Source organism: Sinocyclocheilus grahami, unplaced genomic scaffold (assembly GCF_001515645.1).
Source record: "Sinocyclocheilus grahami isolate Dianchi unplaced genomic scaffold, SAMN03320097.WGS_v1.1 scaffold683.1, whole genome shotgun sequence".
In the NCBI taxonomy this organism is placed as follows: Eukaryota; Metazoa; Chordata; class Actinopteri; order Cypriniformes; family Cyprinidae; genus Sinocyclocheilus; species Sinocyclocheilus grahami.
This window is the reverse complement of record NW_015505862.1, coordinates 386039-403352: the sequence shown is the minus strand read 5'-3', so window position 1 is coordinate 403352 and position 17314 is coordinate 386039. Positions and strand designations below refer to the sequence as shown.

Here is a 17314-nt window from a genome sequence, read left to right as displayed (position 1 = left end):
TATTATTGCAGTAATATAGACCTAATTTAACACAGCAATAATAATAATAATAAAATGTGTATATAGTAATATATGATCAGTGTTGGGAAAGTTACTTTGGAAAAGTAATAGGTTACAGATTACAAGTAACTATTTAAAATGTAAAAAGTAGTGTAACTATTTCAATTACTTTATTAAAGTCATGTAACTTATTACATTTGATTACCTTTCTACATTTCTAATGCTTTCAACTGTTAATCATTTTCAAACATGTAAACCAGGCACTACCTTACAGTAGTATTCAACACGGATTACTGTCAGACTTTCACAATCCTTCAGCACTTGAATTAAGATTATAATATTTTCATTTTAAAGCACAGCCACCACAAAATCAGACTTACTTTGAGATCATTCTGAGGTTAAATACAGATTTAAAATCATAACATGATATAGTTTAATAGCTATGATGCTGTTTTTGAAACAAAATCTTTGAAACACTGGAATCTAACAATGCCTAACAATCATAAACCCAAATAGGAAATAAAATAGTTATAAGCATGTGTCCTAAACTCCTGAAATATCGGTGCCTCATATTTTAGAGCAGTCGATGCAATTTGAGAAAGAAATCAATCAAATCTGTATGTGTTTGAAAATATTTAGATGCAACCCCCTTTGTAATTGTTAACATTTTCATAAGTAACTGTAACGATTACATTTATTATGTAATTCCGTTACATGTAACTACTTACTCCCCAACACTGTATAGGCTATTATACATATTAATAAATACATCTGGTGAAACATATTTATGGATAATGCAGAAGTCTCTCCAAGTTTTGCAGCTTAGAGAGCAAGTGTAAAGTTGAAGGTAATAATCGGACTTCTCTCCATCTTTCTGCACTGAATGCTGCCGTTTAATTCGAGGTTGCCTAAAGAGTGACCCAGTGCAGAGGTTTCACTTGGAGGAGATGCTCTTCCATGACTGGTTTAAGTTAGTCCCTCCATGCCTCCAGTCTTAGCATCTTGTGGGGCTGGCAGGCCTTGGTTGCATTTGGCTTGACTTGAGACGGTAGCTTTAGCGTCTTGTGGAACTATTTGTCTAGGGATGTGCACTGTAAATACTTTAAGTTAGTTAAGTTAGCCCCTTCATCCCTCCAGCCTTAGCATCTAGCGGGGCTGGCAGGCTTTGTGTGCATCTGGTGCCTTAGTTTGAGGCGGTAGTTTTAGCGCCTTTCGGAAGTACTCGCCTACTGTAGGGATGTGTATCATTAATGGTGAGTTTAGTTTTAGATTGTTAAGATAGTCCTTCCATCCTTCTAGCCTTAGCGTCTTGCGGGGCTGGCAGGCATTGGTTGCATCTGGCGCCTTGGTTTGAGGTGGTGGTATTAGTGTCTTGCAGAACTACTCATCTCGGGATGAGTATAGTAAATAGTTAAGAGTTTTATTTAAGTTAGTTAAGCAATGTACCATCCAGTCATATTATTAATGATGGAGTAACCCAGAGCTCCCCAGAGCTGTCTGTCAAGACCGCCCAACAAGTTCCTCTCACTGCTGCCCCAGAGGTCTCTGCCACTGACGCCCGGATCCCAGAGATCTGTGTCACGGATGCATTAGAGGTTTCAGTCATGGCCACAAAGCTTCTTTTCTCAGTTGCTTTGGGTCCAGGAATCCTGTCAGGGTCACTCCAGAAATAACCATAAAGGTTTCTGTTACTACTGTTCCAAGAGGTCCTTCACACTGCTGCTCAAAAGTTTCCTGCCAGGGGCAACTGGGTCCCAAAGATCTTTCAGTGCTGCTCCAGAAGTCACTGTGAGTAATTGCCGCCTAAAGTTTCCTGACGCTGCTGCTCCAGAATGGCTGAGATCAGAGTCACAGGCACCACAGAGGTTACGCGACAGAGATACCCTGGTCCCAGAGCTTCTTGTCTTGGGCTTGAAGGTTCTGATGATTGCAACCTCGGAACCCAATATGGTTCCACAGCTCTGTGTTGTGGCACCAGCTGTTATACAGCTTCCCAGAGGTTCCTGACATGACTGACCGGGTCACACTGATGCCATCATGTCCACCACAAAGGTTCCTCTCATGGTGGTGCAGAGACTCATGCAGCCAGAGAAGTTCCAGCAAGGAACAAGACAAGACAGACAAGGCTGCCCCAGGTTATCCTGCCGAAGCCTCAGCCAGAGCTGGTGTCGACGGTGCTCCAGTCCAGTCCCAGAGCTAATCTCTCAACCGCACTGGTCCCAGATGTTTCTACTAAAGCCACTTTGGTCCAAGAGGAATCTGTCACAGCTGCATTACAGAATCTTCTCATGCCCCTATTGTTTCCTATTACTGGTGTGATTCCTCCATAAATTTATCACACCTGTGTACCACATTAAAAATACACTGTGAAAATATACAAAAATGTGTTGTTTAGACAGTAATGACCTTTTAAAACTTCATATTGCTTCTTTGATGTTTTAACACATAAAAAAGTTATATTTAAGTAAATCAAAGTAAAATGTTCTTAACCTCAGATTTGTATTCTTTTTTTTTTTTTTTTTACAAAAATACTGAACCAATAATGTCTTAAGAACCAGTCGGTATTTAACAGTCCCAGAGCTAATCTCTCAACCGCACTGGTCCCAGATGTTTCTACTAAAGCCACTTTGGTCCAAGAGGAATCTGTCACAGCTGCATTACAGAATCTTCTCATGCCCCTATTGTTTCCTATTACTGGTGTGATTCCTCCATAAATTTATCACACCTGTGTACCACATTAAAAATACACTGTGAAAATATACAAAAATGTGTTGTTTAGACAGTAATGACCTTTTAAAACTTCATATTGCTTCTTTGATGTTTTAACACATAAAAAAGTTATATTTAAGTAAATCAAAGTAAAATGTTCTTAACCTCAGATTTGTATTCTTTTTTTTCTTTTTTTTTACAAAAATACTGAACCAATAATGTCTTAAGAACCAGTCGGTATTTAAGTTTTATTTACTGTATATTGCTTCTGCCACACAGATCTAAAATAAACGTGATTTATTTCCCAGCTGTTTACCTTCACAGACATAACTAACTGTTTTTGTAACTCGTGTGTTTTTAACGTAAACTTGTGTGTGAATGAGAACATAATCTAGTACTCCCATGCTGTGACAGCCGCTTTCTGTCCGTGTGCTTCGGATGTGTGCGCTCAGAAAACCGTATATCAGAAGTTTAAACTCATATGGTTTAAAACGCATGATTTCAGCGCGATAAACATGATAATCAGAAGCATAACAGATGTTTTTAGCAGGTCCGAGCTGTAATGGTCAGTGTTGGTCAGAACTAATTTTCAGAGAAAGTTGCTAAAGGAAGGTCGATTTGTTGCTAAAAGTTGCTAAATGACGTTGTGATGTCATTGCTCAATGACGTCGTTGCGTAATCACGACGCAAAATTGTCACATCATCAAACCTCAGCAAAAAATATATTTTAGATATGTTAATTTAGATTAGTTTTTAAAATAATATGCATGATATAATATTAAAATATAAATAACTGTTTTTAAATACATTGAATTATTGAAAACTTACACATTTTTAAATGATTACAATTTAAGTATTTTTAGTAGCTAGTAAACTCTACACATTCTCAACAATTATGCTTTAAGCAGTGTATTAGTAGTTAGTTAGTATGCTACACTCTAAGAAACGTCTGTAAAAATAAGGCACAATCTACTGTTAATATGAAAGAATTTTCCATGTTTTTTTTTTACCTGTATTTTAAATTACGCATTGTGTTTTCAGGTTACAGGGTTACAAAGGATGATGGATAATGGATATCCTGAAAGATTTTCCATTTTTCTTACAGTGTACTAACTGATCAATAGATACAAGCTACTAACAAAGTGTATCATAAATGAACAATTATTATTCAATTCATAAATTCATATACATAAAACTCAATTCTCGTGATGTGTGTACTGCTAGGCATCTGTGGTTTCCTCTTTTTGTGTAATTTGGATGGACAATGTGTGCCTTTTTATTGTCTGAGTCCTTATCAAAAGTTGCCAAATAAATGTTTAAAATTGCTAAATTTGTTGCTAGGTGCTTTTGGAAGAAAAAGTTGCTAGGGTAGTCTGAAAAGTTGCTAAATTTAGCAACAAAATTGCTAAGTTGGCAACACTGGTAATGGTGCAGCTCTATTCTGGAAAAGGGGGCGGGGAGCAGCAGCATATTTGCATTTAAAGAGACAGGCACGAAAAACAGCATGTTTCTGCTTCCACTCAAAATAGGCATTTTCAAAATGTTATAATAAATAATCTGTTGGGTATTTTGAGCTGAAACTTCACAGACACATTCTGGGGACACCTGAGACTTATATTACATATTGTAAAAAGGGGCATAATATGTCTCCTTTAAAATATTAAGGCAATCAGTGTTTGATAAAATGGTAATTTTCCAATAAAAGATTTTTACGAGTTGTTACACTTAATTACCCCTTAGCAGATTTTGTCTTAGGTGAAAAGTAAAGAATTAGCACATCTGTGACAATGTTATATATTTAAACTTTTGAATTACTCCGGTGACTACATTTGATTGGATTATTTGTACCATTTTTTACTTAGTATTTAGTTTGGTTTAATACTGGCATCTAGATGCTCTGCTGTATGTTAAGTGACCATATAAGTAAATGTTTTGGTAGCATGTCATGCCTGTGAGAAGTTTTGGTGAAAGACTGCAGACAAACACAGGGATTAGTAAATGAATTTTATTCTCTCAAAACAAGGAACAATTAAAAATTCATATTGTGTGGCAATTTTCCCCATATCCACAAACTGTGACTCGCTCCTACTTCCGGCAACCAGTGTCTGTTGCATTGAACAACACAACGAGAATGAACATTGTCCAGTCCTCTCCGAGTTCAGAGACTGCGTACAGCACCATCCAATGGGATCCGTTTTTATAACATTTTCTTTATAACAATAATAAAATAAAATATACTTGCAACATTTTTTTCAAGTCAAACTTGAATAAATATAAATTTTCTTAGCTTTTTCCCTCTTGGTTTTTAGATTTCTTTTGTCTGTTTGATTTTCTTTTCCTTCTTTTCTTTTCAAAACGTCAAGAAAAGATGAGTGCCAAGAGGTGGAATGTTGCGTTGAATGTCTGAACCGTCGGCCACAAAACCTCGACCCCGACCTGAATCCGTGGACGACACTAGATCAGGGGACGGCCGAGCTTCTGGTCCACATGCACTGTACACAAAACTGCGAAAAATTCCCAGATGTCTCTATCAAAACATGCTGTATTACTCAGACGGTGTGCTCAATCCATGTTGCAGACGCTTTTCAACATGCTTGCTTTGAATGAATGAGCCATTCTATTGTAACAGAACAGTGGAATCATGACAGACCCATAATCTACAGCTCCGTCTCCACATGAACACAGAATTATGGCTGCATTTGAAGGGAGAAATGTACAATCTTCATGTTCGTTTTTATATCGAAATCAATATTGTACATTTATTGTTTTCCTTGACGATCCCTTGCTTTATTTCTGTTAATAATATGAGATACAAAGTCTCATCAGGCCACACCTGTAACCGAGATCTGTAAAAATACAGAAGAATATTCTAAAGGATGACAATCACATCGTTATCATTTTGCATTCAGTCTCTTTGAAAATCATGCACTAGAGAATTTCATATTAAAAATCATACAAATTGTTGAAAATGGCTGATCTGGTCATCCTTAAATAAGTTTCTTCCTCTCTTTTGTTTTTTTTTGCAAGTCTTGAGGAAAATAAACTTCTGATTTTTTTAAACAACTCTGCATCCATTCATACAAATTGTTGAAAATGGCTGATCTGGTCATCCTTAAATAAGTTTCTTCCTCTCTTTTTTTTTTTTTGCAAGTCTTGAGGAAAATAAACTTCAGATTTTTTTAAACAACTCTGCATCCATGCAAAAAAAAAAAGAAAAGAAAAGAAAAAAAATCATCTCATAAATTTCATACAGTACATCAACAAAGAGAACATCATACCGGAGCACAAAAAAAAGTCCATTATTTATTTCATTAATCCCCCCCGAATCAAACAGGAACTCTGGCCATATCCATTTCCTCATCACCGAACTTTGAAAATCAATCCAGTGGAGATCTGGCTTGATGTAGGGTCATTCCCATGAGAACGCCATGTCTCTGAGGTTACCCTTTCCCTTTCCTGTCCCATCTTAGCCAAGCACTTCTCTCTTTATGGATCTTCTTTTGACAGCTTGGCTTACAGTAATGGCTACAACGCTTCAAGTTCTACTGTAGGTAAGAAACACTGACATCTCTTTGAATACAACAGAGAGGAAGCAGCCAGAGTAAAACGGCGTCTTCCTTTTCCGGTGGAAATCGGCACTCTTAACGTCCTACGGTTAAGAGTCAGACTCCGCCGAATCCCTGGCTGCATCTCTTCAGCTGAACGGAGAGACTTTCTTTCCCTGCGTGTGACAGCAGCATACATTTTCTTTTCATACATTTTTTTTTGGCAGAAGGACGCAGGCCTTTTCTTAGCCTCTTGTCGCACGGGCTCAGAGGACACAACATCAAGCATGCAGTGTAACCAGGACGTGACCCGTCGAGACCGTCTCCTCTGTCTGTAGCTGAAGCTACTCACGCCGCTCTCTACCGCTCACCTCCTCGTGCCGCTACGACCAAACGTTGGGTCTGTCCAGGCTTGAATCTGGAGGTTTACTACTTAAAGGTGCCAAGGTTGGGTCCACTAATGAGGTGGGAGGGAAGAGCTTGTACCAGCCAATCACCATGTTTGTCAGCTCTAAATCGTCTAACAGGATCTGGGCGGCTCCCATGAAGGATTTGTGGTCCATGCGTCCATAGTCCCCCCAAACAATGATCTGTAAAGAAAGACACGATTGGTAAAGAGTTTCAGGAGATGTGGTGCAGTGTTGTTATCGTTAACAAATTAAAACAAAAAAAGTTGAAGTACATATATTGCAAAAGCACATGACAAAATTACTAAAACTACAAAAAAAAAAAAATATATATATATATAGATATAAACAAAAGCGAAAATATTAATAAATACTATAAAAGTAAATAAATAATGCTAAAATAACTGATGTAGTGAGAACATATCCAAGTCAAATATCACCCACGAATCAAAAGAAATAAGAAATATTTGGCACATTTTCATCACAATCAAGCCTTACAATTTTTTTGCATTACATATTGTTCATACTTAAAGTAAGCCAATAGGATGCGGTCCTGGTGTTACCTGTAAAACCTTCCCCTCAGGATTCTCCTCAAACTGAAGTTGCTGTTGATAAAGAGGATCCAGTGTTTTTCTCGCTGTCCGTGTTTTCTTTTTGTTGATGCACTTCCCGTTGTCCAGCAGATATACTTTTACATAAGGTGCTGCAAATAATAGACCACAAGGATTTACATATAAACCTCACAAAATAGTCCAGGAACAGAAAAAAATAAATGTGCATTGTGTCATGATGAGACATACCTGGCGTCTGTTTGTTCCCTGGTTTGCCCACCAGGCCTCGAGCCCGAATAACTTCAACATCCAGCCTCTCCTTCCTGTGTACCATACCGATCTGGATGTCACCTGCGGAGAAAGGCCACATCCAAACTCTTAGAGCAGACAAAAGGTCACCTCATAGAAACCATTTGATTAAAGGTATTACAGTGCTATGGACAAAAACATTACTTTTTGGTAGAGATTTGTGTGTTAAGCCCAAAGTATACTTTGTTTTTTACACTTATACTAGTCTATGCGTACAGTGCGAGTAATGTAAATGTGATTGAAAGTATTCATGCACAGAATTCGGTGCTCCTGCGAAAGTGATGTAAAGTGCGATGAAATAAGATGGAAGGGTCCAGACCAGGAGTGTCCAATCCTGCTCCTGGAGGGCCATCATCCTGCAGTTTCTCTCCAGCTTGCCTCAACACACCTGCCTGGAAGTTTCGAGTATGCCTAGTGAGACCTTGGCTGCATCCGAAAACTGGAAAATGCTGCCTTCAGAGGACACAATTCAAGGCAGAAAGGCATCAAGGCACGTTCGAATCCAATGTTAGCTTCACTTCCTGCCTCCTGAGATACCTTCATCTGGCCGATTTTTGAAGGCAGCATAGAAGTATCCTTCGCTGCCTTTGATATCCCACAATCCTGTGCGTTCCATTCCGTGATGGTCGAGCATGGCGTCTGAAAGTTGTGTTTGTTGGTCAGTTTGTGTGCAAATTAGGGGTGTAACGGTTCACAAAATTCATGGTTTGGTTCAATATGACACAGCGGTGTCACGGTACATTTTCGATACCGGGGTGGGTAATTGGTTATGTCTCAATGTTGGAAATATTTCTATTTTAAAGCATGAAGGCAAGCCAATGGATATCACACAAGCAACGTGCAAACTTTGCACAAGAGTTACGTCGGTGAACGTCTTAATCTCAGTCAATTCACTATATGCAGAAAGTGAAAGTAAAAGTGGAATAACGGAGTAGTGACGGAGCTTTCGGCATCTGATGCTGCATATTCTCTCAGAGACGACGAGAGATGAATCTACATTATGCGGTAATTAGGCTATTGCGGGGCAAATTAATTGTAATTGGCCAAATAAAAATAAGAATGTAACAGGCCTACATTAATTGGAAATACCAAATCCTCTTTGCCAATAATTGATGTTTTTGACAATATCTCTGGCTATCGTCGATACAAGATCATCGTCTTTCGACGCACTCCAGCTAGGGGAGGTTTTCACGGGGCAGACAGCACGTTGCCTGTTACGTCGTTTGGGCTGCCTTGTTGAGCGCAGTGACACTGAGAACATTATATTTAATTCACACACTTTACGCTCTTTTATTTCCCAAACGTAATCGGATTAGTCCAACGAATCATTCGGTTTGTAATGCATGCCAAACCGAAAGCCTCGTACCGAAAGGTTCAATACGAATACGTGTATCGTTACACCCCTAGTGTAAATGTATGTTTCTGACCAACTGTTTGATGTTATTTCTAGCGAGAAATCAGTATTATAGTAATTGAATATTGGCTTAGATATCACCAAGCTCGTTCTATTTTGTTGTAGATCATTAAACCGTTACGCTGCCTCAGAAGTATGTCCGAAATCAGTTTCGTGAGGTGCCTTCATGCGCAAACGCCGCCTGCAAAGTCATTGCCAGATAACAACAAGCCAGCTGCCTAGGTTTTCCGATGCAGCCCTTGATTAGCTGGTTCAGGTGTGTGTATTAGAGTTAGAGCTAAACTGCAGGAAAGTGGCCCTCCAGGAGTAGGTTTGGACACCCCTGGTCTAGACGAAATTCCAACACAAATGGTAACAGGAGATGCATGTAAATGGCATGTTAAGAGCAGGTGTAAATAGTAATGGTGATCGGGTCACTGAAAACACATCTTAAAACCAGTTGGAAAAACCAGTTGGAGACATAGTCTTGTTTCATGGATGAATTGGAACTACTTCTTTGAGCTTTGCAGTGTCTTATTCAACAACAGAGAGAGTTGTTCATGTGAACAACAAAAGAAAACAGTAAGCAATGATACTAACCCATTGGGGGCGTGGCCAGTGTCTGTCTCCCTGCGAGCTGGGCGGGGCCAAGACCATCCAAAAACTCAGTGAACTGGCTGTCTGAAGAGATCTTCACTCCAGGGAAGATTAGACTTTGAACAGATAACGGACAGAACATCTATTAATCGGGTGCTAATAGCCTCTGACAAGACATCATCACTGACACAAAACCCGCCAACCAGCAATAGTGGTGATAGCATCATGTGATTTAGGAATACATGGACCATCGTATTCAGAAGTAGATTTTACAGTACTTACTTTCCAGGTTTTGCCTTTTCACTGTCTTCTGTGGTCTCTCGGCTGGGCTGCCGTGTCATCCTGCTCTTCATCTCGACTGCTAAACCAGTCTCTACGCTCCGCTGGATCGCCAGACGCACTGGCTTCTTCTTCTTACCCTCCTCTGAAAATGACAACAAGGGAAGGGAAGGGAAGATGAGTAAATGTGTGACACTTCTACAAACAGTGTCTCGAGCCCTTCTTGATTCTGAATCCAACAGCATAGTTTCTTGGTCTTGGTGTGACTCGGGAGCATTTGGACTCAGCCTTAAATCGGATCAAGTGCAGTGTTGAGTTCTACAAATCTGAGTACCAACTCACACACAAGGTCTCTCAGTGCAATCATCTATCACTGTGTACTGCGGAGTGTCACGTGACACTGACGTGAAACCAGGCTTTATTCATACCATAGGAAACATTCAGAGCCTCTTCCACTTTCTGTCTTGTCTCAGACTCAACCTACTCGGGTCTCAGCCTGGACTCTGACTTGAATGAGCTGGTCTCGGCTATAACACTGCCACTCCACACCTACTGCCATGGTTTGGGCAAACATATAGTCCCATCCCAAACTTGCGGCAGAAGAGTTGCCAGATGTCGACATGTCAAACCACCAAACAAACAGCAATGTTCTGAAAGAACCACAGAGCAATAGTGTTCACGCTACAAATGGTTTCTTAGTGTTGTCTCTGCTCATCAAATTGGGTCGGAGAAAGTATTTTAACATCTGAAAACATTACATATTTCACCCTTTAAGAAAAACACATCATTGACAACCACTGAATGAGATGCTTAAACAAAGACGTGTTATGACCAACAGGGGGCGTCAGTCTGCCACTCTGAGCAGCAGCACAGTCCTGAGTGTTCCATAGATCTATCTATCTATCTATCTATCTGTCTATCCATCCATCCATCTATCTATCTATCTATCTATCTATCTATCTATCTATCTATCTATCTATCTATAAGATTATGCATATATCCATCCATCTATCTATCAGATTATACACATATCTATCATCCATCCTCAGATTATACACATCTATCTATCTATCTATCTATCTATCTATCTATCTATCTATCTATCTATCTATCTATCTATCTATCTATCTATCAGATTATACACATCGATCTATCTATCTATCCATCCATCCATCCATCCATATATCTATCGGATTATGCATATATCCATCCATCTATCAGATTATACACATATCTATCATCCATCCATCAGATTATACACATCTATCTATCCATCCATCCATCCATCCATCCATCCATCCATCCATCCAGATTATACACATCCAATCAAAGCAGAGAAACCAACATAAATCACACATATGCATATATCCATCCATCTATCAGATTATACACATATCTATCATCCATCCATCAGATTATACACATCTATCTATCCATCCATCCATCCATCCATCCATCCATCCATCCATCCATCCATCCATCCATCCAGATTATACACATCCAATCAAAGCAGAGAAACCAACATAAATCACACATCATATACAGCTCTTCTGGCTTCCAGTTGGTCATAAACCATTCACAATGCAACGAAAAACAGTGCTAACAAAAAGCTTTCAAAAGAACTGGACATAGCAGCACCTGTCACACTTGGCATGTGGATTCATTCTTACCTCTGTCTGTCTCGTCAAAGGAGTTCATGCAGGGGAAGTAGACGGCCAGTGCCTCGAAGGAGGCAGACAGGCTAAGCCGGCTCTGTGAGCGCTGCATTCGCATGCCGGGGAGAGCGGCGCTGCCATCCTGCCCTTGTCTGCCCATTTTACCACCCCAGCACCCTCAAACACCTCTAACAACACCGAAAGAGGATGGTAGACGAGTAGAGCTGATGCTGTGAGACGGTTTTGGAGAAACACGTTTGGTAGAGTTGTGCTCAAAGCCTCTCATCGGTAGCAGCCTCGAGTCTTATTAGTTCTCAGGTCGATATGCGGTGAGGATGACTGTCTGACTGCCTCCTCTGCAGCACGCTACCTCATCTGAAGGGTGGGAGGGGCAGACGGCGGCATGTGCGTGTGGCTCACAGATGATGTGGCCAATCAGAGGCAGATAAACTAAGAGACCCCTCAAACGCTTCTCCAGGAGACAGAGCTCTGCCTAGAGATATGTCCGCACACAAACACATGCACAAGACTTGCCTTCTGACTGCAGCTTCATCAGCCACTACATTGACAATTATATTCACACAACAGTGTTGGGAAGTGGTTAAAAGTAGCAAAGCTACTAACTTGATTACATTTATTTAGTGGCGTGACAACAATTCAACTGTTTTCATGCAGCTTTTCCAGTAACAAGCTGCATTTTTCAATGAAATGCTACATGACTGCATTGTATTGTGGACACAGATGTACAGAAGAATGTACAGAATAAATGTTTCTGAGCAGCAAATCAGCATATTAGAATGATTTCTGAAGGATCACGTGACACTGAAGACTGGAGAAAAGATACCGAAAATTCAGCTTTGATCACAGGAATAAACTACATTTTAAAATATGTTCAAACAGAAAACAGTTATTTTAAATTGTAATAATATTTTGCAATATTACTTGTTTTACTGTATTTTTGATCAAATAGCCTAAATGGAGCCTTGGAAAGAGACATCCTTCAAACAAACAAAAAATAAATAAATACAAAAGAAAATGCATTGAAAGTTCTGAACGGTGTTCTATCTTGCATAAACTCTGCCCCTAAATGGCACGATCAATTATTGAACGATTAACACGTCAGTCAAGCTACTCTTCCTGTATAATTAGGTGGTTATTGTCCAGAATATGCTGCAAATAAGTTCAGACTTTCTGCGATCTTCATTAAACTGTTGATTACATTTTCTATTGTTTTTCATTAAACCACCACACTTGCACAAAACCTTGTCTTGCAAAGCTTCTGGTAAAAACATTGCAAAGTTAAGCTTAGTAAGCTTTACTATTAACAGCGTGACAATAGCAGTCTGATTTCATTACTGTACAGGCATGAGATGACAATAAAACCTGACATTTCATTTCATGATGACGGTTTAGGCAAACAGACACTGCATGTACCTCAATGAAGACAGGACCTTAAGCTTAAATGTGAGACAAAATGTACACTCCTGTAGCTATAAATATCGTATTGTGTGTAAGCTGAAATCATAACCCCGCTCAATACCGGCTCAAAATAGAAACATCATGAACCTTCCTATTAAAGTCTGAAGAATACAGTCGTGACTCATACCACTGCTCAAACATGTCAGACAGTAACACAAATAATCCAGCAGAGCGCAACACTTCCCAGCACGTTTCTCTTGTATCGTTTCTTTTAAGTACACAATCCAACAAACTTAAAATACCATTTAAGTACTAAAAATAACTGGGTAGTTGAAATCTGTAACGTAAACCACCACCTAGTAAATATGCCGTCTATATTAAACACTAAGATTGCAACAGTGCAGACACAGAAGACTCTTATCTGACATTAGACTCACTGTGTGGTCTCAGCATGTCAGAACAAACTAAAAGGATTCTGGTTTAAGTCACGGTCGCAGACAATGTGAATGCATAGAGGTAAAACACCTTTAGGGCTTTATGTCTTCAGATGTAAGATGCAGCAAGTACATGTGCATGCAAGCATTATAGTGTATAATGCATGACATGCTCCAAATCTTAAAAATTCATTTTTTATTTTAATTAATTCCTGTGATCAAATCTGAATTTATTTCAGTCTTCAGTGTCACATGATCCGTCAGAAATCATTCTAATATGCAGATTTGCTGAAGAAGAAATCCGTCATTACTGGATAAAAAGCATTAATGTTTTTTTATGAAAAATTACCACAAACATTCTGTTGTGTGTGAAATGCAGTATAGCTATAAATGGAATACAGACAAAAATAAACCTGAAAGAATCTGTCTAACAAATAAATGAATTATTCCTCATTTCGGATTCATAATGCAAGACTCAGGGGGAGCTTTAATGCTCCAATAAATACATTGAATAACAACCAGGTGTTAAAATGGCTCTTTACCATGGTATCATGTGCTGAGATATTGGCTCGTGTTGACCTATGACCCACGGGAACAGATGGACATAGTGAGCAGTCAGTGTGTTATCAAAGGGTTAGTTCACCCAAAACTGAAAATTAGCCCATGAATTACTCGCCCTCAAGGCTTCCTAGGTGTATATGACTTTCTTCTTTCAGACGAATCCAGTCGGAGTTATGTTAAAAATTGTCTTTGATCTTGCAAGCTGTTTAATGGCAGTCAGTGGATGTTGCAGTTCATCAGTCCAAAAGAAGTGAAATAAAGTGCATCCATCCATGATAAAAAGTGCCTCACATGGCTCCGGGGGGTGAACAAAGGCCTCCTGTAGTGAATCGATGTGTATTTGTAAGAAAAATAACCATATTCAAAACGTAATAATCACTTTAATGTAGCTTGCGCTCACAGTTGTACACGGAAGCAGCTCCGGGCGGATGACGTATGAGGTCAGCGCTGCACATGCGCCGCTCAGAAGTGACGAACGCAGAAGTGCAGCGTAGAGATCAAAACAAAACAACGGTCACTAATTAGAAGTATAAAACGAGGATTTGTAAAGAAGAATGTCGGAGGATTTCGATATAAGCCAAGAGGAGACTGGTTGTCCTTTGCTAAAGTAAGGAAACGTTGCTTCCTTTGCTCCTGTGAACAAACGTTGGTCTTCACAAGACTCACCGGCGCATGTGCAACGCCGACATCTTACGTCATCCTCCCGGAGCTGCTTCCGTGTACAACTGTTGCCGCAGGCTAGATTAAAGTGATTATTACGTTTTGAATATGGATATTTTTCTTACAAAAACGCATTGATTCGCTACAGGAGGCCTTTGTTCACCCCCCGAAGCCGTGTGAGACACTTTTTATTATGGATGGACGTGCTTTATTTCACTTCTTTTGGACTGAAGCAATGCAACACCCGCTGAGTGCCATTAAACAGCTTGGAAGATCAAAGTCAATTTTTTATATAACTCCGATCGGATTCATCTGAAAGAAGGAAGTCATATACACCTAGGATGGTTTGAGGGTGAGTAAATAATGGGCTAATTTTCATTTTTGGGTGAATTATCCCTTTAACAGCTGGACCACATGGACTGTAAACGCAAGTCCATTATTCCACAACAAGTGGTTTACACAATCCTGTAAAACAGCCCGTGACAGGGTGTTTAGAAAGGCCAGGCGACTGAGCAAAGAGCTTTGGGAACATTTTCACGATCCTGTTTTTCATTTATCACTTCCAAACCCTAGTAAACTGCCTACCTAGACAGCATTTTAAGGCTATTTTAGATTACAGGCCCTATTATACCTATAGGTGTTCACAACTCTACAGGCTGGTTTAAAATGTAGGTAGTCAAAATTGTGCTACACCATAATATTTGACAAAAATGCACAATTTTAGCCAGTATTTACATGTTATATTTTTAGTGCTTACAGTACCATGCCTTTAGCTTAGCAAAGTGCTAATGGATATTGGTGTGCACTATTTGTATGCTGTATAATGACGCCAATGTTTTCTGAAAGCCACTTTGGTTGTTTGTCAAGCTACAGTACAAGATTCTTTTTGCAATAGGTTCATTCACAGGAACCATTCGAATGAACTGATTCATTAAGCTAAAATGAGCTCCTTTGGCAATGAAAATAACACAAAACTGACAATACAAACAGCAATAACTGGAAGTAGTTACTAGTGGTGTGTGTTGAATGTGAAAAGTGAAAAGCTGTGTGTTTGTGATTAACAAATGTATTATTAAGATTAAGGAAGCGTTATCCTAGATTATGAACTCATTTTGGCCAGCGATGGTTTAACGTTAAAAACATCTTAATGATGATTTTGTGGATTACTTCACCTTACTACATCATCTTGGATGGCCTGAGGGTGAGTACATTTTCAGCTCATTTTAATTATTGGATTAATTATTTCTTTAACGTTTTAGTGATTCTGCCGAAACTCGACTGCAAGACTGTTGATACCGTGGAAGAAATAATCACTCTAAAAGTGAGAGACAGCTGTACAATGTGGACAAATTACCTGCGCAAATCAGCAACAGTGCCACACGCAGCATTTATAAAAACAGCCATCGCAACTCTGGATCCATTTACAGGCATGGCATTGGCAAAAATACACTTTACAAACTATATATACACACACCAGATATGATTATTTTGCAGTTCTGCTTTATTTCCAGTCCATTAGTATAAGCTGGTATTAGTATACTCAATGTAGCTGTAAAAGTAAATAGCTTCTAGGAACAGCATCTTATCTCTCTGAAGAAAAACAGTGTGACCCATTAACACCAGGTCCCCATTACCAGACTGAACTAATGACCTTCAATGGCCAGAAACAAACACACCATATGACCACAGCCAATGATTCACTGACAAAAGCCACTGGACTGGTCAGAAAACTATTACTAGTGCTGTTTGCTAAAACAGGTATCTCATCCCACATGTTTGTCAATAAATTCTGCTTCATCTGACAAAGATATTTTACCTTCAGATGATAAAATGAGTGGGGAAAAATGCTTTTATTGTAGCATAACATCACACAGACCTAAATATGGGCTCCTTTGAGTTGAACCTGTAAACAACCAGCTATTAACCACTCAGAACACACTTAAATGCCCTCGGCAACCACAAAATCATGCCCACAACACCCCACCATCACGTCTGCTTGGGCAAGCACTGATCTCAATTTCTTCAGATATTGTAAAAATCTAGTTTCAATCAAATCAAAAAGTTTGTATCTAATATTAAGGATCATTATGCCATACTGACGTACAAAGCCAGTGTATCTATCCTCCTCCAGACTCTGTGTGTCTGTGTGTGAATATCAGAGGAATGAGGAGATGTATTTTTAGCTGTATATGACTGATCTGGCAGGAAACAGAAAGGAGACAATCTTTAAATACGTGAGGAACTAGCACTGGGAGTGAGAACGAGCATGTTAAGTATGGAAACATGTTGATCTGAACAGTGGGAGAGTGAATCATTACTGCAGCAGCTCTGATGCCACAAAAATATTCTCTGACCTGTTGTAAGAGATTCTGGTGGAGGTACACAGCCATGCATAACTACTTTTCCTAAACACAAAATAAGATATTTTAAAGGGCTCATATGATGCTATTTCAATTTTTCCTTTCTCTTTGGAGTGTTACAAGCTCTTGGTGCATAAAGAAGATCTGTAAAGTTGCAAAGACTAAAGTCTCAAATCCAAAGAGATATTCTTTATCAAAGTTAAGAGTCAGCCACACCTACCTAAAACGTCTCGTTCTAACACGCCCCCACATGACTACGTCACGATGGAAGATTTGCATAATGCCGCCCAAATGTTCACGCAAAGTAACTTTTATTCTCACTGTAGTATTGTTGTTGTTGCCGCCGCTGCCATGTCGTGAAGTTGCTGTGTGCTTCGTTGTGAAAGCGAAACTACTTTGTTTGGTCTTCCAAAAGAGGATGATATCTGCTTCGTC

At 39.3% G+C, this 17314-nt stretch overlaps 1 protein-coding gene across 1 annotated transcript in view; it reads right to left on the bottom strand.

Annotated features, from left to right (window-relative positions):
- Positions 1-5888: 5888 nt before the first annotated feature.
- Positions 5889-17314, bottom strand: part of LOC107559391 (regulating synaptic membrane exocytosis protein 2-like) — an 87365-nt gene continuing 75939 nt past the window's right edge. Inside the window, exons 32-36 of the mRNA XM_016243188.1 lie at positions 9794-9935; positions 9515-9627; positions 7462-7563; positions 7225-7364; positions 5889-6844 (exon numbers count right to left, since the gene is read on the bottom strand). Of these exons, the coding sequence (XP_016098674.1) occupies positions 6638-6844; positions 7225-7364; positions 7462-7563; positions 9515-9627; positions 9794-9935 (704 nt within the window). The 3' untranslated portion in view covers positions 5889-6637. The remainder of the gene's footprint in view (positions 6845-7224; positions 7365-7461; positions 7564-9514; positions 9628-9793; positions 9936-17314) is intronic.